The sequence below is a fragment of the Phytophthora sojae genome, assembly GCF_000149755.1.
Source record: "Phytophthora sojae unplaced genomic scaffold PHYSOscaffold_1, whole genome shotgun sequence".
Lineage (NCBI taxonomy): Eukaryota > Oomycota > Peronosporomycetes > Peronosporales > Peronosporaceae > Phytophthora > Phytophthora sojae.
The window spans coordinates 7,347,832-7,373,725 of record NW_009258115.1 but is presented as its reverse complement, the minus strand read 5'-3'; the positions used below and the strand labels follow the sequence as shown (position 1 = coordinate 7,373,725).

General features: G+C 52.5%; 5 protein-coding genes across 5 annotated transcripts; 3 read left to right on the top strand and 2 right to left on the bottom strand.

Moving 5' to 3' along the window:
- Window positions 1–73: 73 nt before the first annotated feature.
- Window positions 74–15,853, top strand: PHYSODRAFT_309534 (hypothetical protein; the record flags this gene model as incomplete). Its single annotated transcript, XM_009517769.1, has 2 exons — window positions 74–3,247; window positions 3,320–15,853. The coding sequence occupies 2 exons, from the start codon at window positions 74–76 to the stop codon at window positions 15,851–15,853; spliced, it is 15,708 nt and encodes a 5,235-aa protein (XP_009516064.1).
- Window positions 15,854–16,134: 281 nt separating this feature from the next.
- PHYSODRAFT_440235 (hypothetical protein) lies at window positions 16,135–16,509 on the bottom strand (the record flags this gene model as incomplete). Its single annotated transcript, XM_009517768.1, has 1 exon — window positions 16,135–16,509. A coding segment is annotated over one exon (375 nt), but the record flags the coding sequence as incomplete, so codon positions are not given.
- A 595-nt stretch (window positions 16,510–17,104) lies between these two features.
- On the bottom strand, window positions 17,105–22,485 carry PHYSODRAFT_322412 (hypothetical protein; the record flags this gene model as incomplete). The annotated part of the gene is made up of 3 exons (XM_009517767.1): window positions 17,105–17,451; window positions 17,524–17,712; window positions 17,787–22,485. 3 exons carry the CDS (start codon window positions 22,483–22,485, stop codon window positions 17,105–17,107), a joined length of 5,235 nt encoding a protein of 1,744 aa, XP_009516062.1.
- A 188-nt stretch (window positions 22,486–22,673) lies between these two features.
- On the top strand, window positions 22,674–23,296 carry PHYSODRAFT_476140 (hypothetical protein; the record flags this gene model as incomplete). Its single annotated transcript, XM_009517766.1, has 3 exons — window positions 22,674–22,721; window positions 22,773–22,865; window positions 22,955–23,296. 3 exons carry the CDS (start codon window positions 22,674–22,676, stop codon window positions 23,294–23,296), a joined length of 483 nt encoding a protein of 160 aa, XP_009516061.1.
- A 468-nt stretch (window positions 23,297–23,764) lies between these two features.
- Window positions 23,765–25,477, top strand: PHYSODRAFT_537442 (hypothetical protein). The gene is made up of 3 exons (XM_009517765.1): window positions 23,765–23,886; window positions 23,962–24,101; window positions 24,169–25,477. The coding sequence occupies exons 1-3, from the start codon at window positions 23,772–23,774 to the stop codon at window positions 25,351–25,353; spliced, it is 1,440 nt and encodes a 479-aa protein (XP_009516060.1). The 5' UTR covers window positions 23,765–23,771; the 3' UTR covers window positions 25,354–25,477.
- The last annotated feature ends 417 nt before the right edge of the window (window positions 25,478–25,894 follow it).

Below are 25,894 nucleotides of genomic sequence, written 5' to 3'. Positions count from 1 at the left end.
ACCAGAATCTTTTCGCCCGGCTATCGCACTTGCCTTGAAGTACATACACTCCGACAGGAAGCGTCGAGGTTCGATGGGTGCGCAGGCGTCCCGCGATGCCGGCGCCGCCGCCGCCGACGCGCCGAGTCCTCCGGACCCTCAGGACGAGCGGCTGGCGGCGCGCGCGTGGCGCACGGGCGTGCCGTTCACGCTGCTGCACGACGAGGGCTTCGTGGTGGAGAAGTACCAGGAGCTGCTGGCGGCTTCAAGCGCGCCGCCGACGTCCAAACTGGGCGGCGGCAAGGTATTGGAGGGGGCGCAGACGACGGTCTCCGGGCTGGATGAGGCGCCCATGGATGAGCTTCAGCACGCGACGGACATGGCGCGCATCAAGCTCTTTGCACGCACGAAGAGGGACGAGGGTGCCGCTGGGGACCAGACCGGGTCCAGACCGGGCTCTCCGTCGGCTTCAGCCCTTGCGACGTCCTCGCTGACGTCGTCTGCAGCCAAGGAGAACCCGCCCAGTGCTCTAGCCAGGATGGTGGGGAACACGTTGTCCAGAGAGTCGCCGGAGAGCGTCGAGAGCGAGAAACTTCGAGCCCAGCGCGACGAGCTGCTGCAAGTTTACTTCCAGCAGATCGCAGCGAGGATGAAGCAGAAGCAGATGGCTTCAGAGGAGAAAACTACGAAAGAAGAAGATCTGAGAGCAGCTGAGGAGACCAAGGAGACTGCAAGTGTGATGTCGTCCCCAGGGCTGCTGCCCGTGGCCGCTGAAGGACAGAAGATCTCGCAGGATGTGACGGTGGCCAGTGTTTTCTCGGTCGGATCGCTGCGCTTGCAGCTGGAGATGCTGCGCGAATTCCGCGGGTTCAGCCCTCGACTGTTCGAGACTGGGGTCATGGCGCTCGTGCAGACTTTGTTGGACAGCCCTCCATTTGCACTACGTGATATTGGTGCGCATACCCCCGAGGACGCCATTTTGAACGATTTGCACAGATTTTGCCGGGATATCTTGCAGGGACAGCAAGGGCTTACTGATGTCCACCGTCAGGTTACTCTCCTTCTGCTGCTAGCGCTTGGAGTGAGCAGCGGACGCGTCAGCTTGCTGCTTGAATTCGTCGCGGAGTTGCTCGCCATGCCACGTGAAACAGCGGCGAGTACATTGCCTGTGCAAGGGTATCCATTTTCAGCATGGGTCAAAGTCTTCATGGTGCGAATGCAGTCATACCGCATTGATTTTGCGTTAGGAACGTTCGAGGACATCACGTTTGTGAAAAAGGTTGCAGTAAAGGCGCTCCCGGGTGACGTGGACCCTGCAGCCAACGGAGATGTTGAGAATGATTCACCGGTTTTGAACTCCAGTTTGTCATCGACTTCCTTGGCCACAGATGGAAGCTATGCATACACGTGGAGTTTGGCGAAAGGGCTTGCAAAAATCGGAACGGGACTCAATTTTACTATTGCTGGACGAGTATATGGTGAATTTCCAGCAAGCGTTTATATGGGAGTTCTTGAGGAGAAGCGAACCGTACGAAAGTTGGTGTATGGCTTTGGAGAGCAAGTCACGGATGTGTCTGAAGTTGCAAGGGAGGAAATGGTGAGGGTTCTTACCACCACGAGTTCGTTGGATAGGACGGTCCAAGACATATTTGGTGCTTCTGACCTAGCTGAATCTTTCACTGCGCGTAAATTGCTAGTCTCGTACAGCGTTGGCAAGCACCAGGACGTTTGCATTCTTGAAAATGGGGATATATTTGCTCTCCCATCTCTTCCTTCAGACAGTGGAGACGGCAATGTAAGGATCTGTCGCGCGTGGTACGGTGACTTGGATGTCTTGAGCAACGAAGCGCTGTTAGAATTCCTTAAGCGACTGGAGCAGAAGAAAACCACTTCGGTTGATGATAGTGGCGAAATGGTTATCGTGCTTACCCACGATCTCCTCGAGCAGCTTCTAACATTGTCTGACATCTCCCCAGAAAAGATTACAGAGTCCAAGAAACTGATGGTGATTTTTGCAGCTAGCAATGATTCTGACTCGGTGGGGGCGCAACTCCTTCATGAAGGCGATCGCTTTGTCGACGCTGAGGAAAGGGCCCGTGATGTCTACATGTCAAGTCTTCTTTACTGCGGTGGCTCGTTGTACCTGAACGTGATGTATCCAGAGATCGATGTAAGTGGAATGCTGGTTCGGGAAACGACTCGCCGATGCCGGCAACTGCTTCGTATATGTCCTAAAGATCTAGCACTTCTAGAAATCCTGCGAGTGCAAGATGCGCCATCACCTTCCGTTGCACAAGTGAGGTTGTCAGTGCCTTTTTACGCCTACGTCACTGAAGGAAGATTCATCTACGAAGTTAATATGGGGCTTGGTGATATTGGAGTTTCAGTTATCACCCCGAAAACTGTTTCGAGCGGAGGAAAGGAGCTTGTGGTCACACGTCAATTTGTCTTGGACGAAAAGGCAATCCAGTGCTGTGATTTTTTGTTATGCCTGGCAAAAATCCGCAGCATGGCGATGAGCAATGAAGGCAAGCTGGATGTAGATCTACCCTGCTTTTATACGAATGGTGCTTCGCTGGGGGTGGTCGTTGTAGATCCAAACGCCGAAGCAGACTCATCGTCGAAGAATCGTGTTCATTGCGTGATGTTTGATTGCGAAAGTGGTCAGAGCAAGAAGCAGCAAGAAAGCGGGGGATGTTCGGGATGTTCAGAGCGCTCCCTTCCTCCTGCGTCGGTGTGTTTCGATGCAAGAAATAATTTGCTGTGGCTATTCGACGAGGAAAAGAAAGTTCTTCGATCGTACAAAAACTCTGGGAAGCGGATACCTTTGGACGAGAACTCTATCCCTCCCGACGTTGGTACCATTACTGCAGTAGAAAGTGGTGAAGACGTGGTGGACGTCGAAACAACAACGCTTACGCTGCTGGGCTTCCTGTACAAAAACGCAATCGCAAGTGATGCAGCTGATGAGATGTTTGGTCAAGGTACTAGTTCTCGAACAAGGATACCATTCGCCATTGACGTACAGGTCGAGACGTTTAAGTTCTTGTTGGTCTTCACGTCGAAGTATGTTGAAGCATTCAAGAAGAACCAAGTTTCGATCGTTCAAGCCTACATTCTGCAAGCATGCCTTGGGATTCTAAACAAGAATCTAGAGAGCTTGCTCCTGCACGCGGACTGTCGTCGCAAGCGCGATTCAACTGAGCTGTTGATGTCAGGTTTGCCAGCCCCTCTTGACAAGCTTCTTGAATTTTCCAGTGAGGATCACGCCAATGAATTCGCAATCCAAATGCCTCCAGCGTCGGTCCGACACTCGACTTCATTGCAGATTGCTGAGAAGAGTCAAATACAAGTGGCATCTGTCGCCCTGGATCTGTACACGACGTCCATTCGTATTTTCCACTCGGATGTTAGCAAACAGTTTTCGCACGTTCTTAAGTATTTGGAGCTGTGGCAGCAATCAAAAGCGACGAGAATGGAGCTGAAGATATTGGCTCGCCTTCTTGCACATTTGTGCACTCGTGTGGATGCTATCTACCAGTCGATGGTAGCGTCTGACGCTGCGGTGGCGAAATTCTTGAAGCTGGTTGATTATGCAGTGGCAATGCAGCAGCAGCAACTTCAAGCTGATTGTACCCAGTCAGAGGGTGCGTCTGAAGAAATCAAGGCGGCCGTTCTTCTGCATAGTAACGAAAGTTCCTTCGAGTTGATTTCACTCGTGAATGCAATAACGCAAGCGTCATTCGTGGCTCTCACTTGCGCCGATGGTATAAGCAATCGGAGAGCGTTTGATGTTGCGATAGTGATATTCGATGCAATTCGCGATGCTTGCTCTGACATTTTCTCCAGCTTAGCACCCCAGACAAAGCAGCAAGGCTGTCAAGCTCAATGGACTCGAATGGAAAACGTGCTCAAGGATGGGTTTGTTGGGGTATTGGCGCCTGTCGTACTTTCGTCGGGAATCATGTTTTTGCGAAATCACAAGAACATTGCATCGCTGGTTTCAGATCAGGATGGGGGTGAATATAAACCTTTTGGGCACGGTGAAAGCCTGCGAGGTGGTGACGCTACTTCATTCGTGTCATCACGCTTGTTTAAACTCCTTAAGGATAACTCATCCAAAATGTTGAAGTTCATGGCGAGCTTGGACGCTCTCGTGTCTTTGATTGAACCAACCAAGAGAGAGCACACTGTGGAAAATATCTCAATGGCTGTGAAAACTGAAACGATGGAGTCGTCTCACGAGTATGAAAACAACATGGACGCACTTACCGAACTTCAGGTCCCTGGGGCTAGTCGTATGGTGATCACGTTTGACCCGAGATCGCGAACAGAAGTCAATTATGATTACCTGACTTTCTACAAGGACAAAAGTCAGGGGGAATACTACGGAAGCCAGTTTTACTCCGGACGTGACTCAGAGCACAATTGGCCTGGAGTCGGTGATAACCCTCCATTGGTTATCGAAAGTGACCACTGTTTTGTCTACTTCCACTCCGACGGCTCGAATACAGATTGGGGTTACAAGTTCACGGTGACAGCCGAGATTCTAGAAAAGAAGAAGAGCTTGCAGCAGCACTGGATTGTTTTCTTGATGGAGAGTGTAGTTCAACTCTTGGATGAGAGCATGAAACTTCTAGTGGACGGAAGTGCATTTGCACCAATTGGAGACATGGAGATACAGAACGAGCGGTTTCTGCAGAGCGATCTGCTAAAAAGTGGTGTGTGCACCGAAGTCAACAAAAATGCAGAAGTGCTGCAGCTGTTACAAGACTTTGTGGATCCGTCAGAATCCTCAGGTGCAGAGAAGGTGATTAATGCCCTTCAAGAAAGGTCAGGTGCGGCCCGGCCAGCTCTAGCCTTAGCACGATCAACATCATTTGATCAGATTACAAGTTCCGGCCCAAACAAATCAGTGAACAGAGCGGTTCGAGCTGTGGCAGCGGCTATCTTGCATCACAATATGTGGGGAATGGATGCGTACGCATTCACACAAAACTTGCGCGATGATATATCCGAGCAGCTTCTTCGAGGCTGGAAGAATGCGCAGAAGATGCGAGATTGGTTTCACCTTGGCGACGCTGCAGATGCTGGCATCCATGGGCAAATGATGCCCAACCGACGACGCTCTGGGCGACTTCGACGACAGCCATCCGCTTACAAGGGGCTCTCCGAGGAATCACTCGCGATTTTGTGCGATAATGTCATTGAACGCGCTAGATTCTTGCTGGAAATAACTCCCGTCTCATTTGCGTACGTTACCGGTGCAAAACGCAGATGGGGGCTCTTGGCAAAGTACGGACATGCGATTGGAAAGCAGAGTTCTTCCGATACCCAACTGGACAAATGGTACAATTTATTGGACGAGCTGCAAGCTGCAACTGAACTACGAAGCCTTTTCCAGTACCGGAGATCGTCTAGTGAGCGTCTCAAACATGGACAAGTGAAATCGGTCACTGAGCAAGTTCTTGAGTTTATTCAGAGTGATGTGGATGTAGCAGAAGTGCGAAAAGTGATCGAAATCCGAAACCAGAGAGCAGCGAGCCGGGCACTAGGCATGGAAGTGTTTATCCAGTCACTCCAAGATTGCCCGAGTCCACGCTTGAGAGGGATTTTGCTCGAGTCGTTCACGTCTACGCTGAAGTGCTTCGCCGTTGCCAATTCTCCCACCAATGTGCCTGGCTCGGTTACGATGAGCTCAGCAATGGCGTTGGACTCTTTTCCACGATTGCACTTCGATACGTTATTGCCTGGATGCGATGAGTTACTACGACAACGAATTGCGGAGGCTTTCAGCAATTGTCTTGCTCTTTTCGCCAAGCAGCTCGCTTCAATTGAGGATGATGGTACAAATTCTGGGTTGGTAACTGCTGTCTTACGATGCTGTGCGCTTGACTATGACCTAGAGGATTCATACTTGCTTCAAGAAAGTCGGATTTTGCCGCAAATTTTGCGTCTCCTCTCGTCAAGTTCGGTTCCGATCCGAAACGCTGCCCAATCGCTGTTGGGCGTTCTTCTTTCTCGTTTCATAGCAGGACGAGTTGAGTCGAGCCCAGATGAAGTGGCTGGTAATGATGATGCACACACTTCTACGGATGTCCACGATGTGTCCGCATTCCAACGGCAATTATTCTCAGCAGTTGGCCACCAGCTTGATGGAATTGTGTCAGCTATCAAATCTTCACTAAGCTCGGGTCACGACGGGTCAGCGAAGTCATCTCCTCAGTATCTTCCCGAAAACTCCCCTGGTTTTACAGCGCCGTGCCTTCAAAGCAATGCCGTGAGTTGGAACCACTCGCTTATGCTGTGGGTTTATTGTCCAAGCAAGGGACCGCTGTATGCCCTCAAACTGGGAGATGAAGTTCGCAGGGGGCCAAGCTGGAGCGGAAATGATTCCGAAGACAGTGGTTCCGACATTGGGACCATCATCAGCATTCCTGCTCCAACGAAAGTTCAAGTTCGATGGAACTCATCCGGGCTCACCTCTCAATGCAAATTTGACCCAAAGAACGGTATTTTTGATGTGGTTTTAGTGGATGAAGGCATGGGCGGCGCAATCTTTTTCAAGGGCAACAAAAATATGATTAAAGACACAGCTGCGGCAAAGCCATGGAGTCATTTCGGTCTGTTTTTGACAGATTCACGGATGCTCGTGTACAAAATTGCCTGTGGATCCGACAAGGAAAGCGAATTTGAGACCGATTACGAACTCGACGCTGATCAGTGGTCTCATGTTGCTATCGTGCAGGACGAGGATATCCTGAAGATTTTTGTGAATGGTTCAATGGTTTCGCAGCATCTCCTCGAGTCATTCCTAGTGATGAATGGGAATGTGAATCCAGCTGAATCTGCTATTATAGAGTCTGCACACCCGCTTGAAGACTCGATCGATGAATACTGCCCAGTTCATATTCCCGGCGCTGTCAAGATTCGGTTGACTTTTGATCCTTTGTGTGACATTGACGGATCTACAGGGTTTGTTCGTTTTTACAAAGATGCAAAGTGTGTGGAATATTGGGGCGAAGACAAGTATACTGGCAAGTATAGTGACCCGGAACGAAATTTTCCTGGAGCTCAGAGCAATCGTGCTCGAACCCTTCAGCAGTCAGATGCTCCCGATGTAGACTTTAATGTCCTTGAAATTCCGTCCGATCGGTTTTTGGTATATTTTCATAATGAGGGCAGCTCGAACAGCTGGGGTTTCCGGATTTTGGCGTCACCGGAATTTGCTACGTCCGATGAAGAGACAATGAGTCCTGTATCGCACTTGAACCCGTATCCATTCTACTTTGGAGAGGCTCCAGGTCGCGTCCTAGATGAGCCTGCGGCAAAATGCTGGATTTATCAACCAAAGGTGCTCAGCTATCCTATTTCGGAAAGTGACTTGACATCCGAGATCCAGACAAGCTTTCCATCTGCAGACGTCGTGGCGAACTGTGTCCCAGCGGAGCGAACTTTACACATACTCGGATTGATCCGAACGTGCGCGGAAACCTCGTTCGGGCGGAGTCTTATTGGTATTCCAGAAAATCTTCGAAATCTGATGTTTTTGTCCTTCGACGACCGTGTGCCCGTAGAGATCCGAGTCGGAGGTATCCGGGTACTGAAAGACCTCGCTGGTATGTTGAGCGCAGACGTAATGGATGCTCAACTTACGCAAGCTCTTCCAGGTGAGACGGGTGGATTCATAAACTTTGTCTTCAAGAGTCTGGGCCAAGGACTCAACGTTTGGAGCTCATACGAAGTAGACAAACCTGTTGAAGTAGGGGCGAGTGCGCAAGAAGACGAGGATGAAAGTGTTTTGAAGCTACGAACCTCAGCGCAGGGGGAGGCCAGTTTAGTGTCAGCGTATGTATCGCTGCTTCGAAGTGCCGCAGCGTGCACCTGCTGGGACGAGCAGGTCTTCGAGTTGGTGATGGCTGGAATACGATCTGTTGGAGCACGTGGAAACACAATATCAGAGCAAGCGATGAGTCAAGTACTAGCATCGCTTGCGTTACTTGGTGGGAACTACGGAGGCGCTTATATCGGAGGTAGAGTAAGCTGCTGCGTGAATGTTGACGGCAAGGAGATGATTGAAACAGGGTATTTGGTTCAGTTCCGCATGAAGAATGGAGTTCAGTTCGCGCGCGTCATTTTTGACTGCGATCAGTCGAGCACCGTTGATGTACCATTGACCGACGTTGCTCACTTCGATGACATCGAGACATCCGAGCTTTCCTCTTTTGTAAAACGAATGGTTCCCTTTGCATCAGAGCTGAAAGATTCCTTTCAAAGCGTTCTTGCTCTGAGTGATGACGCATCGCAGTCCACCGGACCGTACCAACCCAAAATAACGAAGAAGGAGAATGTTGAAGTGCTTGAAAGCGAGCATCCCTACGCTGCTGGCGAAGATGTAACGTACTCACTCAATTTCCGTGGGGCCAGCGAAATTATCGTGCGGTTCGATCAAATGTCAAGTACAGCTGGACCAAACGATTACATTCAGTTCAAAAAGCGGGAAGGGGAGAAAAAAGAAAGCGCTGGGGACGATGACGCTTATTGGGGCGAAGAAAAATACTACGGGGATGCTTTTCCGGGAGTGGGAGCAACACCTCCACTTCACATTCCAGCTGGGTGTGTTGATGTTCACTTTTGCACTGAGGGCTCGTCTAATGGACTTTCAGACTGGGGTTTTAAGCTCACTGCGCACGCTTTTGAAGAGGCTCTGATTTACCCTCCGGAAATCCCACCACCAGTCCTGACGAGTGCATTGACCGATATTCGGGCGAGGTGCATCAAGTCTCTCGGGCAAATTCTGCGGTCGCAAAAGCCGGCAGACATCGTGCCTACCTTTGTTGGTCTCTTGCCTTCATTAACGAAGATCGCGAATGACCCCTGCGATGGTCGCCCAATTCAATCCTCGCCGAAGTCACAGGTATTTGAATCGAAGCATCCATATGCAAACTCGGTGATGGAGTACATGAAAGTGACATTCAGTGGTGCGTCTACACTGACGATAACATTTGATCCTCAGTCTCGAACCGAACACGGATGTGACTATCTGTGTTTCTTTAAGGACAAGTCACTCACGGATCGATGGGGCGCCTACCAATATTGTGGAGTAGGCAGCGATGCTAACTGGCCTGGTGTCGAAGACAGACCTCCTCTTGTCATTCCTGCTGACTCGTTTACTTTGTTATGGAGCACGGATGGCTCAAATGTCGACTGGGGCTGGAAATTCAATGTTACGGCGGAGTTTTTACCTGAGTTTCCTCTCGATAAAAGTTTGAAGCAGCTTGACGCTCGGTCGTACAGACTGTATGAGACGTTGTATGAGAAAACGAATCACCAGCGGATCCCGCTTAAGAGCGAATTCGAAGAGTTTGCCGACAATGGTGAGCCATGCCAGGAAAAGCAGACCCCGGATCTACTGCGGCAGCTGCTTTCACCGTCTAGATCGCAAGATACAACTCGTGTGACTACGAGAAGCAGCTCATTCCTAAGAAAGTTGCTACAGTTTCGGGTTACTGACGAAGATGGACTCAAGATCTATCAGGAAAAGGATTGTGAATCGCCTGTTCTAGCTGAGCTTGAGAACGGGACGGAATTTTGCGCGGAGACCTGCCCGAATGGATGGCTCCGAGTTACATCCCAAGATGTTACTCGGCTTGTTGGAGTAGATTGCGGTTGGGTGTGGCAGCGAACAGGAGATTGCGTGTATGCCAGCCCCTCGACAGCTTGCGCGAACGGAGAAGATCTATTAACGCTGGGAGTGGATGACCTTAACTTTGAAACCAGACACTCGGTATTGGAAATGGACGAGAGCAATGAGGAAGAAAAGTCCCTGACAGGCCTATGCTCTCCATTCGTATTCGACGAGTTCAAGGGGCAGACAGACCGATTCCAGAGCTTAGCGTACGATACGCATCGCGCTTTGGCGACAAAAGCAGCACGAGACGCAATTCTGACATTCCTGTCCTGCGATTCAAAGCAAGCCCCAGTACCACTTGGGGCACTTGGAAACCCCGAAGATTTTCTGCTGCTTTTGTCTCACTTCTTCTTAGGAAACGATTTTGAGGATCAGCCGGGTATTCTTCTTGCCCTACGGAAGCGGTTAAAGCACATGGTGTTGAGTGGCGATGATGATTCGGTTATTTCATCTGTCATTTCTCGATGCCTCAGAATTCTTTCGAGTGGTCCTGAAACGCTTCCCAAAGGTCGTGGGGCTGTCCGGATTTTGGAAAGTACGCACCCGTATCGAGATAATGCGGAACAATACTGGGATATATCGATTCCGGGGGCTCGAAAAATTAAGGTCGTTTTCGATCGGCGATGCAAAAGTGAGGCTGGGTGTGACTGGCTACGGTTTTACAAGGCTGGATCAAACCGAACGGAAACAATTGGCCCTGACCAAATTGGCGGAAGAGGGGATAATGAGAACTGGCCAGGTACTGGCGGGCGCCCTCCGCTTTACATCGACGCTGACTCGTTTGAAGTGTATTTCCACTCTGATTCGAGTAACAACGATTGGGGCTTCAAACTGTACGCTACTGGTATATTCCAGGAAGACGAAATACAACCAGAAAAGAAAGGCGACGACACTGGAACGCTGATCAAACTGCTTTCTATGGCCTGCTGGATTTTAGAAGTACTAAGCGCAATCCCGGATGCTAGCTTTCAGGAGAGTCCAAGCGCTTTTAAGACGCTGTTTTCATCTGAGACTCTTCAAACGCTGATGGCAAATCTCGATGACTCACCTCAATGCATCAAGACTTGGGTGCTTCAAATTCTCAGTAATATGTCGCAAAGCCCAGCTTTCCATGGAATTCCATCGGTCCTCATTGAACAAGTGCGGGACTTGCTGCACGTGAAGATGCGTGCCAAGTATCTGGCAGAAGACCGTGCGGAGATGAAGTCGTCCTATCTGCAAACTCTGATTCAGTGTGCTGTTGCAGTCGATCTATCGATCGATAGCTACTGCTTCAAAGAATTTGGTAGCACTGGCTGCATGGAAGCTCCTTTACTCGTGCCGTACCAATCTGATTCGGGGGACGTCAGTACCTTCGTGAGTTGTGCAAGTACATCAACTTCGGGATGCCACCAATTTCAGTTGGTGTTTAATAGGTTGGTGTCAGCAGTGAGTTTTGGGATTGTGGATGGAGCATCCGTCGGTACTTCAAGAACTTCGACCATGTTAGTGCAATGGAAAGACAGTGGGGAAATCATGCTCGGATCCACTGATGACAATACCTTTGCCGAAATTCCAGGATATAAAAATCGCATTCGAGAAGGAGACACAGTCACTGTTCAACTGGATGCACCGCGACAGACTATAGTTTTCCGAAAGAACGGTGCGGTATCAGCCGTAGTCGCAGGTCCAGCGGGTTCTGGGGCTTTGGTTGTATGGGAGGCTCTCCCCCGTTCGCTGTTGGAAAGCAGTGATGTGCGATTGATGGTCTCAAACTCAAGTTCCGAGAACAGGATCGAATTTGTCTATCGAAGGTGTTCTCCGATCGCCCTTATACCACAAAATGTCGTACCGAAATGGTACGGCAAAGTTATTGACGCCGTGGGCATGATGGTGGATTTCCACAATAACTTGTCTTCAGCGATTATTGCAAGGGAAAGCCACCATCCATTGCCATCGTCGGCAGCCCTATCCCGATCAAATCGGGAAAATATTGAGATCGATGGCGCTGTGGCATTGGAGGTTCGATTTGACCACCGAACCAAGCTTCACAAAGGCGACGAAATCCGGTTCTTATATGAAAAAGCTGCTGACGCATCATCAGTCGGAGAAGAACAGTCTGTTGTGCTTTCAGGCATCAATGGCGAAGTCGACAAAAACGGAAATCTGCATCTATTCGCTCCTGAGAGCGCGAACAAGGTGATCCATTCGGTGTCTGTCGGAGACTTGGTAGTAAGGTCTCCCGATTGGGAATACAGCGATGAAGATGGTGGAGCTGGAAGCGTGGGCATCGTACAAGAGGTCACTGCTTGGGAGTCGCATGGAGGAAAAGGTTTGCGCGTCCGATGGCAGGAGAACGGTTTTGAACGCGTGTATCGATATGGATTCAATGGCCGCTACGACGTGCAGAATGTGGAGAATACGAGGTTCCACAATGGGCCACTTATTATAAGAGGGAGCTCTTTCGTGTACGAGTTTGTACCGAGCAAGCCGCAGGCTACTACTAGCTTCGATCTGAGTGCTGCAATCCCCGAGTTTGGAGGAAGCTTGGAGCTAGATGGATCAGTTCGGCTGGATCTAAAACTCTCCGAGGATAGTGGATCCTCACTCTCGAAAAGTGATTGTTCTATCGAATTCTGGACGTGCATTGCGAAAAACGCATTTGATACGGTGGACGAGCGCACCAAACACGCATCCTTCATGGAAATTTTCCGAATAAGTGGTGCGCAGGGACGAATTATTTTGCTATGCGACCAATTTTGCAAGTGCAAACTATTGTTTCAAGCCGTAGATGCAAGCGGCAAGCTGGTGGAGCCCCAACCGTGTCATGCAAATGTCGAAAGCGACAACGGAAGCTCTTGTAACATGGAGTTTGGTCAGTGGGCTCACTTGGCCCTGGTATTTTCTGGGTCGAAGATCTCAGTGATTAAGAACGGCGACACCATCTACTCGTGTAGATGCACAGGGTCCGATAGATTGGTGCTGGGATCGAATTCAGCGGTAGTATTTGGAGACTTGTGTAACGCGAACAACGCATCAGCTGACAGTGGTGATACCGACCGTGATGTGTCAAGTTTGGCGTTTTGCGGTCATCTCTACGATATCCGGCTGTGGGATGTCGCGTTCCGAGTAGAGCAGCTCCGCAGTCATTTCCGAGGCTTGGACAGCGTCGATGTGGTACCCAAGGTCAGCAGTCGACCAGGAACTCCCACTTCTGCTACAGGAAAGCCTCAGTCTCCGTCTATGACGTATCTCACGTCACCGCGGTCACCACGAGCTTCATTGCGCCCTGTTGCAGTACTTCAACATCTGCGAAAATGGGTTACCACAAATCGAACCTCCAAGGATATTTCCACTGTGCGGCTAAATTGCAGTGTGAAGGTGTCCACATCACCAAATGGCGATGCGTCCAGTTATACCGTATACTATGAGGCGCATGTGTTATCCAGTGGCAAAATGTGTGTTGGGTGGATTTTGGACGGCGTAGATATGCAAAGCCGAACAACGATGATTGGAGAAGAGCGCGACTCGTTTGGCATTGACATAGCGAAGAAGCAGGCAAATCTCTCGACTCGCGCGAGCGACCTTGCACCGTTTACATGGGATGAACCTAGTGGATGCAGTAGTCCACGTCGATCTATCGGAGCCAACTCGTTTGCGAATGATGTTTTCTGTCGCAATGGCGATGTAATCGGCTGCGCCCTTAACGTAAGAACGGGCAAGCTTACGTTTTACGTCAACGGTGGAATGGTCGCGGAATGCGTCGCGCCAAGCATCGATGAGTGCGCAGCTTCTTTACTAAGCAACAGCAAGGACCACGAATTTGACGCTCTGGTGAGTGAGATTGTTACTGACGAGAAGCCGTCACTATCGTCTGCATCAAACGATGGAGCTACTGTAGATTCCACGGGCACAGAAGCGAAGTTGTATCCTGCAGCAAGCCTAAGTCCTCAGGGAGCGCAAGGTCTGGCATGGAATTTCGGTCAGCGCCCATTCAAGTTTGAGCCTGAACTCGAGAATCGCGAAGTTATGTCGCTCCTTCAGGCTTCCGCTTGTACCGAAGAGGATGCGCACTTTGAAGTCTACGACCACGATGAGCGGCGATGGGATCGAGTAGTCTACCGCCACAAGGTTCAAGATATTAGTCCTCGACTTGTCGGATGGTGGAAACTTAATGAAGGGATGGGTGTCACTGTCGATGATGCAAGTGGAAACGGACAGCAAGGCAGTCTCATTCCAAGCAGCAGCTCTGACAGTGCGACCAAAAAATCAAGTTTTGCCCGGAGTCTTGGCGATGGAGGAGAGAATGCGTGTTGGAACGAGCTATGTGCCCCGCCAGCCGTCGCTCGTAGACGAACAGGAGATGGTAGTGCGATGTCGCCGTTTTTCCCGTTTGGGTTGAGCAGCGAGGCTTCAAGCAAGCCTGAATCATTCTGGGGGTACAAATTTTACGTGATCCCGCACTTTTCGGAAGAGACTGTCGGTCGGCGTCGTTTCCAGTCACCTTCGGTGCGTTTTAGTGACAGCCCCCACAACTTGTTGCCTCGACATGACCAGCAGCTGATCAAATACATCAACAAGAAAGGACAAAGCAAGGATCTCAATGTGACTCAGCTGCTGCATGGGTTATGGAGTGACATCGCACCGCAGGAAAATGAATTAGTTCGGTGGCCCGCCTTAGTGGAGATTGTGACGTCTTCGGGGAATGAATCACACGCGGAAAAGAATGAGCCACCTCAAAGTTCTGATGCACCCACCAAGTCGGTGGTTGATACACACGGTCGCCTTTCCAAGCGATTCAAGTTGTTGCAGGAATTCAACTCGGCGATCTATTGGATCTTGCCGTTTGTTGCCTTCCATGCTCCAAGTGGCGATACCAGTTTGCCTGAAAGACAATTTTTGCTGAGCAATCTCCTGATGGAGCACAGGCACCGGATTTTGAGCGTTGTTAAACGCACGGTCTGGGACAGCGCATTGGGGCGCACAAATGAAAGCAGTGTGTCATTTGAGCTGACACTAAACCGACCAAAGGCGATGCGGTTCCGCACAACAGGGAAAACGGATACGGAAGGGCGACACACGCTGTTTTCGCAGGCGTTCCGGCAACTACAGGCTCTGGATGGCACTCACTTTCGGCGCGAGGACGCTTTGTATCATGTGACTTTCCTCGGTGAAAACGCGCAAGACGCTGGAGGTCCATATCGTGAGACCTTTGCCCAATACTGTGAGGAACTCCAAAGCACACAGCTTCCGTTAATGTTGCCCACTCCCAATTCTCAGCACAACGTTGGAGTTGGTCGCGAGAAGTGGCTACTAAGCCCTGGTGCACAGTCTACGACGGCGCTTCAGATGCTCGAGTTCCTAGGTAAACTTATGGGATCGTCTATCCGTAGCAAGCAATACCTTGCGCTGAATCTGGCGCCGATTGTCTGGAAAAGACTCGCCGGTGAGCGTCTAGGCCTCGACGACCTGGCAGCTGTAGACTCGATGCTCGTGAATTCTATGTCTAAGATGCGGACCATTGACCGCTACGGCGTGACAGAGGAGATGTTCGAGGATATCGTCATGGAGACTTTCACGACGTTAGGGGCGGATAATCGTGTGATCGAGCTCAAACCGGGAGGTGCCCACCTACCAGTCACATTCACTTCCAGGTGTGAATATGCTGATCTCGTGGAACAGGCTCGACTACATGAAAGTGATGATCAAGCCCAAGCTATCTTCCGCGGACTTGCCAAGGTCGTCCCAGCAAAACTGCTCGCATGCTTCTCAGGTGCTGAGTTGGAGCTCATGGTGTGCGGATCGCCGGAAATTGACGTGGACTTACTTGAGAAATGCACCGAGTACTCCAGCTGCTCACCTACGGATGACCACATCATTTGGTTTTGGCGAGCTCTGCGAGACTTCTCCCACGAAGAGCGCAGTGCGTTCTTACGCTTCGTCTGGGGACGGTCGCGTCTCCCTGCCAGTGCAGAAGAGTTCCCGCAGCGTTTCAAGCTACAGTCGTTCAATCAGCAGCGTGCGGGTCGTAGCGTTGACGCCTACATGCCCGTGGCTCATACGTGTTTCTTCTCCATCGAGGTTCCTGCCTATTCCACTGAGGCTATTCTACGCGAGAAGCTGCTCTACGCTATCTACAACTGCCAAGAGATTGACGGAGATGGCGACAGCGTGGCAGCTAACCAGCTAGGGTGGGAGGAATAAACAACCAGTGGGTGTAGTTTTGTATTGATTCATATACTTCATATATATGATGCATTTTTACACAACCTTCGTGGCTCCAAGGTCCCTCAGTAGCGCTTCATAGCGTTCCAGTCGCTCATGCAGCTCGCAGATTTCGTCCTCCTTCGCTTGTCCGTCGCCCACACTACAGCAAGGACCAAGGTCATCCATCGTTCAGCACCGTCTCAGCCGAAAACCAGCAGGGGGTCCGTACCGAAGCCGTCGCGCAGTCGTTCGATCTCCTGATCCCGGTCACCAAGCTGTTCCTGAAGACCTTCAAGTTGAAGTGCAAGTGCGTCTCGCTCTTGCTCCGCCTCGTGCACCTTGGCACCAACGGCATCCTCGGCCTGCTTCATCCAGAGGTCGGCGCTGTCCTCAAGCATCGTGGTGGCCTCGTTCATTATGACATGGGAGGTCATGGCGAACTCGAGCATGCGTTTGAGTCGGTTGTTCTCCTCCAAAATGTCGTCGATCCCTTTTGGAGACCCGACTTCGGGCTTGCGCTCAACCACCTCCAGTGACAGTGTGTCGTCCACTTGGTCTCCATTCCACCAACTCTGCAGCGTATCAAACACGGTGTGAGCGATGGTTGTCGTCGTGGAGACCACCGTCTCGATCATAGTTGAACAGAAGTGGATGCAGGCGCGAGGAATGTCCAGAACACCCAAGCTGTGCATGGTCATCCATGGGTCGTAGTGTATCGTCACATGTCGAGAGCGACGACGCGGAGATGTTGTTTTGGGTGTTGGTGGGCACAGCGCCAACGGTGGAGCACGGGTCATGCGGGGATTTGCTCGGCGAGTGGGCGATGAAGCAGAGTTTCGACGCTTCATGGAGCGACTTCGCGGTGGACTGGGCCAGGCGCACTCGTCTCGCTCCGGGCGCAGCACGAGCTGAAGTGGCAGCATCGCCAGCACTGGTCCTGGTGTATTTCAAGCTGCACGATAGATAGTCTCCCCTCTCCGTCACTTAAATAATGATCGCCAGGGACGGTTGAGTGAGTTTCCAGGGTGACTGCAAAGCATCGAATTGTTCCCTGGCTCCGGGTAAGATCATGATGAAGCAGCAGTACAAGAAGCCGAAGCAAAGAGAACTATTTTGGTGAAGAGTGAGCGATGTGAAGAACTTTGAAACAGCTTCAAACGGAGCGGAGAATAAGAGCACGACGAATGATCTGACGAAAGTAATTGAACTGAAGATTGTTGCGATCATTAAGCATTCGAAGATGTCTAGCTAATTGGTGGCGGTTGATTTTCGTCGGGCCTTGCGAGCTTCGTCCGTCTCGTCGGCCTCGTCGAAATCGTCATCATAGTCTGCTTCATCTTCCGCGGCTGGCGCGTTGTTATTAGGTAGAACGGCCGGTTGTACTTCAACCTTGGCTACTTCGACAGGCGCTGTCACCGTAGACTTGACTGGGACACTTTCAGGTTCCTTGGGAATGGTAGGTTCGTTTTGGTTTTGTTGCTGTTGCTGTGGTGGCTGTTGTTTCGGCTCCTCTATCGTTGGCTGTTTCGCCACCTCAATCCATTCTGCAAGTTTTGCTATCATGGCGTCACTTCCAGTGATTCCGTTCGTCGACCCTGTACCCGCAAGGTATAAAGCGTGTTAGAAAATAGTTGCTGCACACCACTTAACCACTTCAGGGCCCTTACCGATAGCCAGAACATAAAGCTTGGTAATCTCAGCACCGAGTTTGTCTTCCTTGGGTTTTGAGGATACTGCGCTGTCAGCTCCTGTAACTTTACTCCCCGTCATCTCGAGCAGAGATTGATAGCGCTCCAACTGTTCCTGGAGCTCACTTAACTCGTCCTCTTTCGAGTTCATGCGGTCCGTCACCCACACTGAATCAACGCACGATCGAGTTAGCATCATTGCAAACAGTAGCAAACAATCGATAAGATAAAAAAAAACTTACCATAGCCGTCACGAATCCGCTCGATCTCCTGATCCTTCTCATTCGTCTCAGCAAAGAGCTGCTCTTCCTTTTGACGAGCCGAGTCTCGTTCGTCAGTGACCACCTGCAACTGCAGCTGCAGTTCTTCCTCGGTCTCTTCCAGCTCTTTCACGCGCTGGGCCGACTCGAGCAGTGCTTGCTCGATTTGACGGGTCTTCTCCTCGCTGGCTGCCAGTTCACGCTCTAGACTCTGCACCTTCGCCTCCATCTTTTCCAGCTCAGCGAGTCTACGAAGTTCGTTTGTCTGCGCCTCCAGTAGAAGCCTCTCATTTCCCCGCGCTGCTGCTTCAGATTCAGTGTTGTCACTGCTAGCTCCGTTAGCTTCAGTACCAGCAGCACTAAGTGCTTGAGCCTGAGCTTGAACCTCAGTCTCCGCAGCTTCCGCCCGACGCCTCCAGTTGTCCAATTCAGCTCCAGCAGCGCAGCATTGGGCTTCTAGTCTGCCTGCTGCTAACTTGAGCAGAGTCTCAGCCGCCAACGCGCGCTCAAGCTCTTGCTTCACGCGATCGTGCTCATCGTGCAGCGCGCGGATGGCGGCTTCACTCTCGGCTGCACGGGCCTTAAGCTTGGCATCCGCCTCGGCCTCCTTCTCCATTAGCGCAGCCCGCGTTTGCTGCAGTAAGGAATACTGTTGCTGTCCAAAAGCCTCCTGCTCCTTGGCTTGCAGCTCGGCAGCTTCCAGTGCTCGGCGCTGTTCATCTAGCTGAACACGCACGGACATGAGCTCTCCGTTGAGCTCAGCTATGCGTGACTGGCCTTCCTGCTGAGTTGCGTCCTGCTGCTGCTGGTTGTTCGTCAACTGAGCTCGCAAATTGGTCGCCAACTCCTCAAGCTGCTGCTTGGTCTGCTGCAGTGCCTCGTGCGCGCGCTTCTGTTCACCAGTCTGCATCGACAGCGTCTGTATCTGATGCTCCTTCTCACTGAGCTGGGTCTGCAGCGTATCCCCGCGTCGCTTAAACTCCTCTCCTTGACTCGTGGCCTGCGTCAAGTCGCCTTGAAGTGCATCTCCACGAGCTTTCTCCCGATCGGCACGCTGGTTTGCTGTCTCCAGCTGAGCTGAGAGGTGGGCGTGCTGCTCCTGCATCTCATGCTGTTGTTTCTCCCAAGCTGCACTCGCAGCTCTCAGCTTCGCTAGCTCCTCGCCGTAACTTGCTAGCTGCGCATGCTTCTCACTCTCAGCCGCCTTGGCGCGGTCATACAACGCGCGAGCTTCTTCCAACACGAGCGCCGCGGTGTGACGAAGCTGCTCCAGTAGCGCCCGAGCCTTGGATGCTAATGCTTGAATATTCTGAGCCATCGCACTGCTCTCGTGTGCCTCGCGGCCAAACACCTCGCACTGCAGCGCTGCGCGGTGATGCCACTTAACACACGTGAGCTGCAGGTAGCGGCCTGCTCGGCTTCCATCCACCGCCTTGGGGTCTCCAGCTAGAGCTATGGAGACCGTTCCGTCAGCATCTGTGTTGGCATCAAACTCGCCCAAGACCCGCCAGTCTCCGGCAGCACCCGTAAAACTCGCAGCGACCCGAAGGCGAGTCACCCAGCCGTTCTGCGGTGTAGCTGGGTCTGTTTCAGGTCCTGCTTCCGTCTCACTTGCTGGCGCAGCCTCAGCAGTACTTGGCTCTTGGACAGCTACTGGCGGGTGCTGTACAGCGTGGTCCATCGCCGCTAGTGCGAAATATCCCAAGAACTGGACGGTGTCAGTCGGCTCCTTCCCCGCTAGGATGTTGGAGGTCGTAGCTGCAATGATCACGCTGGGAGAGTTCTCGACGCTCTGCTGCTGACGCTGATACCAAGCTTGAACGTGGTCAAGAACGGCGGATAGATACTCTGCGCGTTCTGTCTTGGTAGCAAGCTGTGCGTAGTCACGCTGTGCCGCAGAAACTGCTTCAGTAGCGAAGCCTGTGTTTCGCATGACTGCAGAGATCACGTCGTGGAGGAATCGCACAGGCGGCCGCGCGAACAGTTTGACAGGAATGACGTCCGTCTTGAGCAGATCTTGCCACGACATGACATGTGCTAGAAGCTCGTACGTCGGCTCGTTCGATCCGGTGACCTGATCGAGTTTGTATCGAGCTCTTGCTGCCTGCAGATCCCCAGTGTTTGCCAATGTGAAAGTTGACACTGGTGCTGGGGCTGGAGTGCTGCTACCACCTGCTGGTGTCGCTGCTCTTGCCTCGGCTGAAGATCCTGAAGCTCCACCGGGTTGCACCTTACCACCGCGAACAGATACTGAATCAAAGATGCGAGGAAGCTCGAAGTCGATGACGAGCGACGGTGCTGCGTCTTGAGCATCAGGGACCCAGCACTGCGAACCATTTAACCTGGCAAGCTTCGCATCTTGAGTCTTTGAAGAGGCTGAGAAGCATTCGTCCGGTAGTAGTCGTGACTCCACCCCAAGTGCTGCTACTTCTCCATCCCCCACGTATTCCGTAGAGCTGGTATTCTTTGATGCAGTAGCTTTTGCCTTCCAAGTGTCCTCCCAAGCTTTTGATACAGCTAAGAGCTTGGTTTTTGCCTCTTCCCAGCGAGCGAGCTGCTGAGCCACCTCGGGAGTTTTAGAGGCAGCACCTTGAGATAAAACAATGTGCTGGTCGGCAAAGCTCGCGAAGTGCTTAGTCACGGTAGCGAGCTCGAAGATTCTTTGGCGGTCGCTCTTAATGGACTCAACTAGAGCTGAGCGCTGCGTTCGCACCAACGCCAAAGTGATTGTAAGACCCCGTTCGCGCTCTTCGAGAACCTGTTCCTCTTCCTTAGCAGCCTTTGCCGCTTGAGCGGCATTTGGTGTCGTCTTCCCCGCCGCAGCTGCAGTTGCTGCAGCTTGTTCCGCTTTGAGTTGGGCGTGGCGCGTCTTCAGTCGGAGCAATTCCCTGGTCATCGTGTTGATCAACGCACTGCGGTCACTCACGAGTTGGCCCTCCAGAGCAAGCAGCTTTTCGCTCTCATCGCCGATATTCTGCAGTTTGCTGCCCATTTGACTCGCGGTCATGTGAGCTGCTGATGCTGCGGCTGAGTCTTCACGACGCTGAGGCAGAAGGTTCTTGGTGGACTTCGAGTTACTGCTGCTGTCTTGATTCAAGCCACAGCGTCTAGCCCAGACCTCCACGTCTTTCTGTAATGAGTCTCGGAATACTTGAATGAGTGTACGCAGGTCTTTGGCCTCCCCCTCCATGGTCTTCACCTTCTGGGCGGTCTCGAGCCACTGCACAGCTACGGATGCTGCGTTGGCATCGGCAGTGGACGCATTATTGCCATCCAGGTCACGAAGCGCGCGCATCATTAGCTCCAAATCTCCTTTCTCTTCCAGTAGCCGCCACTTCTTGGTACGCTCCTCACGAATACGCTGATCAGCCAGTGCACGCTCTCGAGCGAGTTTCTTTCGCTCCATCTCGTGCTGCTTGGAGAGCTTGGCCTTGTCCTCCCACGTCTGCAGCCTCACCCGATCCATCTCCTGAATTTGTTTCTCATACTTCTTCACGATCTCATCCTTCTCCTTCGGGTCGAGACCGAGTGTGGCTTCCATTTGCTCCTGGAGCTTCTGCTTGAGCGCTGCAATCTCCTCGTTAAGCTGCGAGATCTGCGACGACGCCTCATTCTTCTTGGCATTCACCTTGATACTCTTCGCGCGACTCGCGTATTTGAGAGTACTCAACGTCTCTGGAAAGTTGATGTTAGCAGGCGAAAGAGTGGCCAACATCGAGCAGAGACTGTTGCCACCGAGGGATTCTTGCAAGACACGCGTGAGCTTCGAGTTACGGTACGGAATAAACACCTTCTTGCCGGCTCGTGAGGCCTCCACCAGCGCATTGATGACGTTGCCCAAGGCACTTAGAGATTTGTTGATGTTGGCTCCTTCACGAAGACGATCCCCTTGAGCTCCAGTCGATGCAGCGCGCTCAGAGCCAGCCAGATCGACCAAATTGATCTTAGCGAACACGCTCTTCGTCTCATCGTCTGCGTCTTTTTGGTGGATCTTGATCGTGAAGATGGAGTGGGAACGGGAGCTCTCAGCGTTCATCTGTGTATAGCCGACTGTCCGTGACTGAGCTCCTAACGCCATAAGCTCGACAATCTCTTCTCTAGTTTCCACGACGCGCTCCTGGAGATCTTTCACGTAGATCCCCAGTACCGAGTGCTCCTTGATCTCCAATCCGCCTTTATTCTTCTTGCCGTTGCCACTCGAGTCGAGCAAGTCGTAGATGATTTCGTTGTAGATCTCGAAGAAGGAGCATTCAACTAGAAAGCGCTTGTTGGGGCTCTCGACGCGCTCCTTGGCCACACGCTCGAAGATGGCGCGGTTTACACGAGGAATGAGACCTTCTAGCGCCTCCGGGCCCCCAGTTACACCTGTCATGCTGAAAGACTTGCCACTTCCCGTCTGTCCGTAGGCAAAGATGGTGCCGTTGTAGCCCCCGAACGCTCGGTCCAGCAGGGGCATACCGATGTCCTCGAATACCGTCTCCTGCTTCGAGTCGCATCCATACACAAAGTCGAAGCCGAACTCGTGCTTCTCTGTCGGGTTCTCCATGTTCGTGAGCACGGCCGTGCCGTTCGGTCCGCAGGTAAAGCACGAGACCGCCTGCTCGCGATTTTCGCGCTCGTTCATGGGGCGACATCGCACAGCCACGCGGATGTTCTCCGCCTCCTTCTCGTCGGGCTTCATGGCCGGCTGCTTGTACCGAGTTCAACCGACGGAGCTGGAAGACGACGAACACAACGACGTTATCCTGTGTCGGTTGTGACCGGCCAGAAGTTGCTGCGGCCGCATAAATATATCGGCAAAAATACGACCTGGAGACTGTTTCCTTGCTTGGGCATGGGATATCGACGCGCGTTGGCAAGTGTAGAGAGATGAGCGAAATCTTTGACGCCGAGACGGGGGAGAAGCTCGAGCTGTTGGTGCCAGCAAAAGGCGTTGACGGTACATTGGCACCAACGCCTCAATCCCAGCAAAAGCCAGGAGCATCTCCAACGAAGGCTGTCCATCGCGAGACGCAGTCGCAACGCGTGCTTGGTGAATATGTTGACTGGGAGAAGCAGCAAGTCTCCAGAGTGGAGGTGCGTTCCAATTGACTCAACTTCTCAGTCGGTATTCGTAGCTAACGCACCTTGAATGGAAATTCTGTGAGTAGAAAGCCGAAAAGAGCTTTCGTGATTCACTTGCGGGTATTCGACAGGAATTGCAGCGCCACGGACTCTCAGAATCGGAGCGGCTCAGCCTGACGACGGAGCTGCTAGAAAAGACCAAACACGGATACGCGCGCCACATGCAGACGCTGGTGATGGAGGAGTTGGCCCGCGAAATGGATCGAGAAGTGGCGATGCGTCTGGAGCTGGCTCCACAGGGTCGAGAGCGAATGCAGCGCCGGCACGACAAGGAGCGAGCTTTCTCCCGCGCGCAGATCGCCCGAATCCGCGACGAGTGCGAGATGGCGCTCACGGCGGCAGCCGCCAAGAACAACTTGCTGCGGTGAATGCGCCAGCGCAGCAGTAAATACCCTTACGGCAGGCTACTAAGAGCAATATGTTCTATCTCGTTGAAGTCATTTGATCATTGGTCGCCGGGCGTTCACTTCACTTCAAGCAGAAGTTTCTGTCCTCTTGACGTGGACGCAGAAAATAATCAAAATTTCGCTTTTTCCAGAACATTCGCGAATCCTGCTATGTCATATATTTTGATATAAACCGATGAAGTTCATATCCTACTTTGCAATACGAAACCTCGTTTAAGATACCTTTCAAGTTTAATGTATTGGTTAACTAAATAACCGGTTCACATGTAATCTACATTCTTATTCAATATGAAAGTGTAGGCATTGGGAGATCTTGTCAGCCAAACGCCAGTCAGAAATTATTCAGGTAGGCCACGTACGCGGTGCCAGGAACTCGTCTTACCCCCCCCTCACTGACCACCTTCTGCGACTGCACCACCAGTTAGAGAACAGCAACATGGCCGACGCTACGAAGAAGGAGCCTGTGGACCTGTCCGGGGACGGCGGCGTGCTCAAGGAGACGTACGTGGAGGGCTCGGGCGAGTTCCCGCCCGCCGGCGACGAGATCCGCGGTACGTATCATTGGACTATAGATATGGATACACCGCGCCAAAGACTCAGCTAACGTCCTGTATTGATGCGGCCAGCCCACTACACCGGTACGCTGCTGGACGGCACGAAGTTCGACAGCTCGCGCGACCGCAACTCGGAGTTCAAGTTCGTGCTGGGCAAGGGCAACGTGATCAAGGCCTGGGACCTGGCCTTCGCCTCGATGAAAGTCGGCGAGGTAGGATACTGTACGCCTGTTTCGATTGAGCTGGAGTGTACTGTGTTGCTAAGTGGCTGCCGTGCAGAAAGCTGTGCTGACGTGCAAGCCCGAGTACGCGTACGGAGCGAGCGGCAGCCCGCCCAAGATCCCGGCCAACGCCACGCTCAAGTTCGACGTGGAGCTGCTGGGCTTCAGCCCCAAGGCCAAGGAGATGTGGGAGATGGACGCCGAGGAGAAGATCGCCGAGGCCACCAAGCTCAAGGCTAAGGGCACGGAGCAGTTCAAGGCCAAGCAGTTCGAGACGGCCGCCGCCACGTACAACCAGGCCGCGTCGCACATGGAGGACATGTACGACGTTGCCGACGAGGAAAAGAAGACCATGAAGCAGCTGCAGACCACTTGCTTCCTGAACGCCGCCATGGCCTTCCTCAAGGTGCAGAACTACGCCGAGGCGGTCTCCGCTGCCACCAAGGCGCTGAACAACGAGCCCTCCAGCGTCAAGGCGCTGTACCGTCGCGGCGTGGGCCGCATGCACCTGAACGACCTGGAGCGCGCGAAGGAGGACCTGCTGGCTGCCGGCAAGCAGGACCCGGCCAACCGTGAGGTGCGTCGCGAGCTCGAGGTGCTCAAGAAGAAGATGAAGGAGGCGCGCCAGAAGGAGAAGGCTGTGTTCGGCGGCCTGTTCGGCAAGGTGTCCATGTACGACGACAAGTCGGAGGTGGAGGCCGACCCGGTGCTGGACCCAAACAACCCGAAGGTGTTCTTCGACCTCAAGATCGGCGAGGAGGACGCCGGCAAGGTGGTCATGCAGCTGTACAAGGACGTGTGCCCCAAGACGGCCGAGAACTTCCGCGCGCTGTGCACGGGCGAGAAGGGCAACTGCTCGACGGGCCAGCCGCTGCACTACAAGGGCAGCTCGTTCCACCGCGTGATCAAGAGCTTCATGATCCAGGGCGGTGACTTCACGCGCGGCGATGGCACGGGCGGCGAGAGCATCTACGGCGAGAAATTCCCGGACGAGAACTTCAAGCTCAAGCACACGGAGGCCGGCCTGCTGTCCATGGCCAACGCCGGTCCGGGCACGAATGGGTCGCAGTTCTTCATCACGACTGTGCCCACGCCGCACCTGGACGGCAAGCACGTGGTGTTCGGCAAGGTCGTGGAGGGCTTCGACGTGGTGAAGCGCATCGAGGGCCTCGAGACGGACAAGGGCGACAAGCCCACGCAGCCCGTCGTCATTGCCGACTGTGGCATGTACGAGGAGGCGTAATGCTGCCACCCTATATCTTCGTATTGGGGCGTGCGAATGTAGTTGACGTACAGTACTTTGCCGCTACAACAGCAACCTTATTAACTGGTTGGTAAGATAACGGAATCGGTGGGTTCTCGGGCTTTGTCGCTGCTGCCTATCAAAACTCCAGTAGTGACGGGTGCAGGAACTAATTAACGTGCGTGTCACCTGGCTATGTGTAGATCGTCGACAGTACCAATCTTGCGCTCCACTGAGCTAAGCAATATCCCTGCTTGAACAGTTACTTGAGCTCAGACGAAAGAAAGAGCCATTGCGGAAAGACGAGGGATATGGTGTATAACAGTGAAGTACCTAATGCTGATTAACGAAGGGATTAGTCTTTGAGCTACGATCGCAAAATCCAAACAACGACTCGAGATCCTCAGGCCAAACGCGGAGAGGCAGCGGCAAAACGGCTTCCTACGATTATCGCACTCTGTCCTTACTTCCACTCCGCCTTCGTGCTCCATTCTGCGTTTGCCACACCGCATGTTCGACCCCCACCTGCTGCCACACATTT

Bases quoted from the DNA above. Each gene is read 5' to 3' on its own strand.
- PHYSODRAFT_537442 (XM_009517765.1), top strand. From the start codon at position 23,772: ATGGCCGACGCTACGAAGAAGGAGCCTGTGGACCTGTCCGGGGACGGC. The intron at 23,887-23,961 runs GTACGTATCATT...TGATGCGGCCAG, and splicing joins CGCCGGCGACGAGATCCGCG to CCCACTACACCGGTACGCTG. The intron at 24,102-24,168 runs GTAGGATACTGT...GCTGCCGTGCAG, and splicing joins CCTCGATGAAAGTCGGCGAG to AAAGCTGTGCTGACGTGCAA.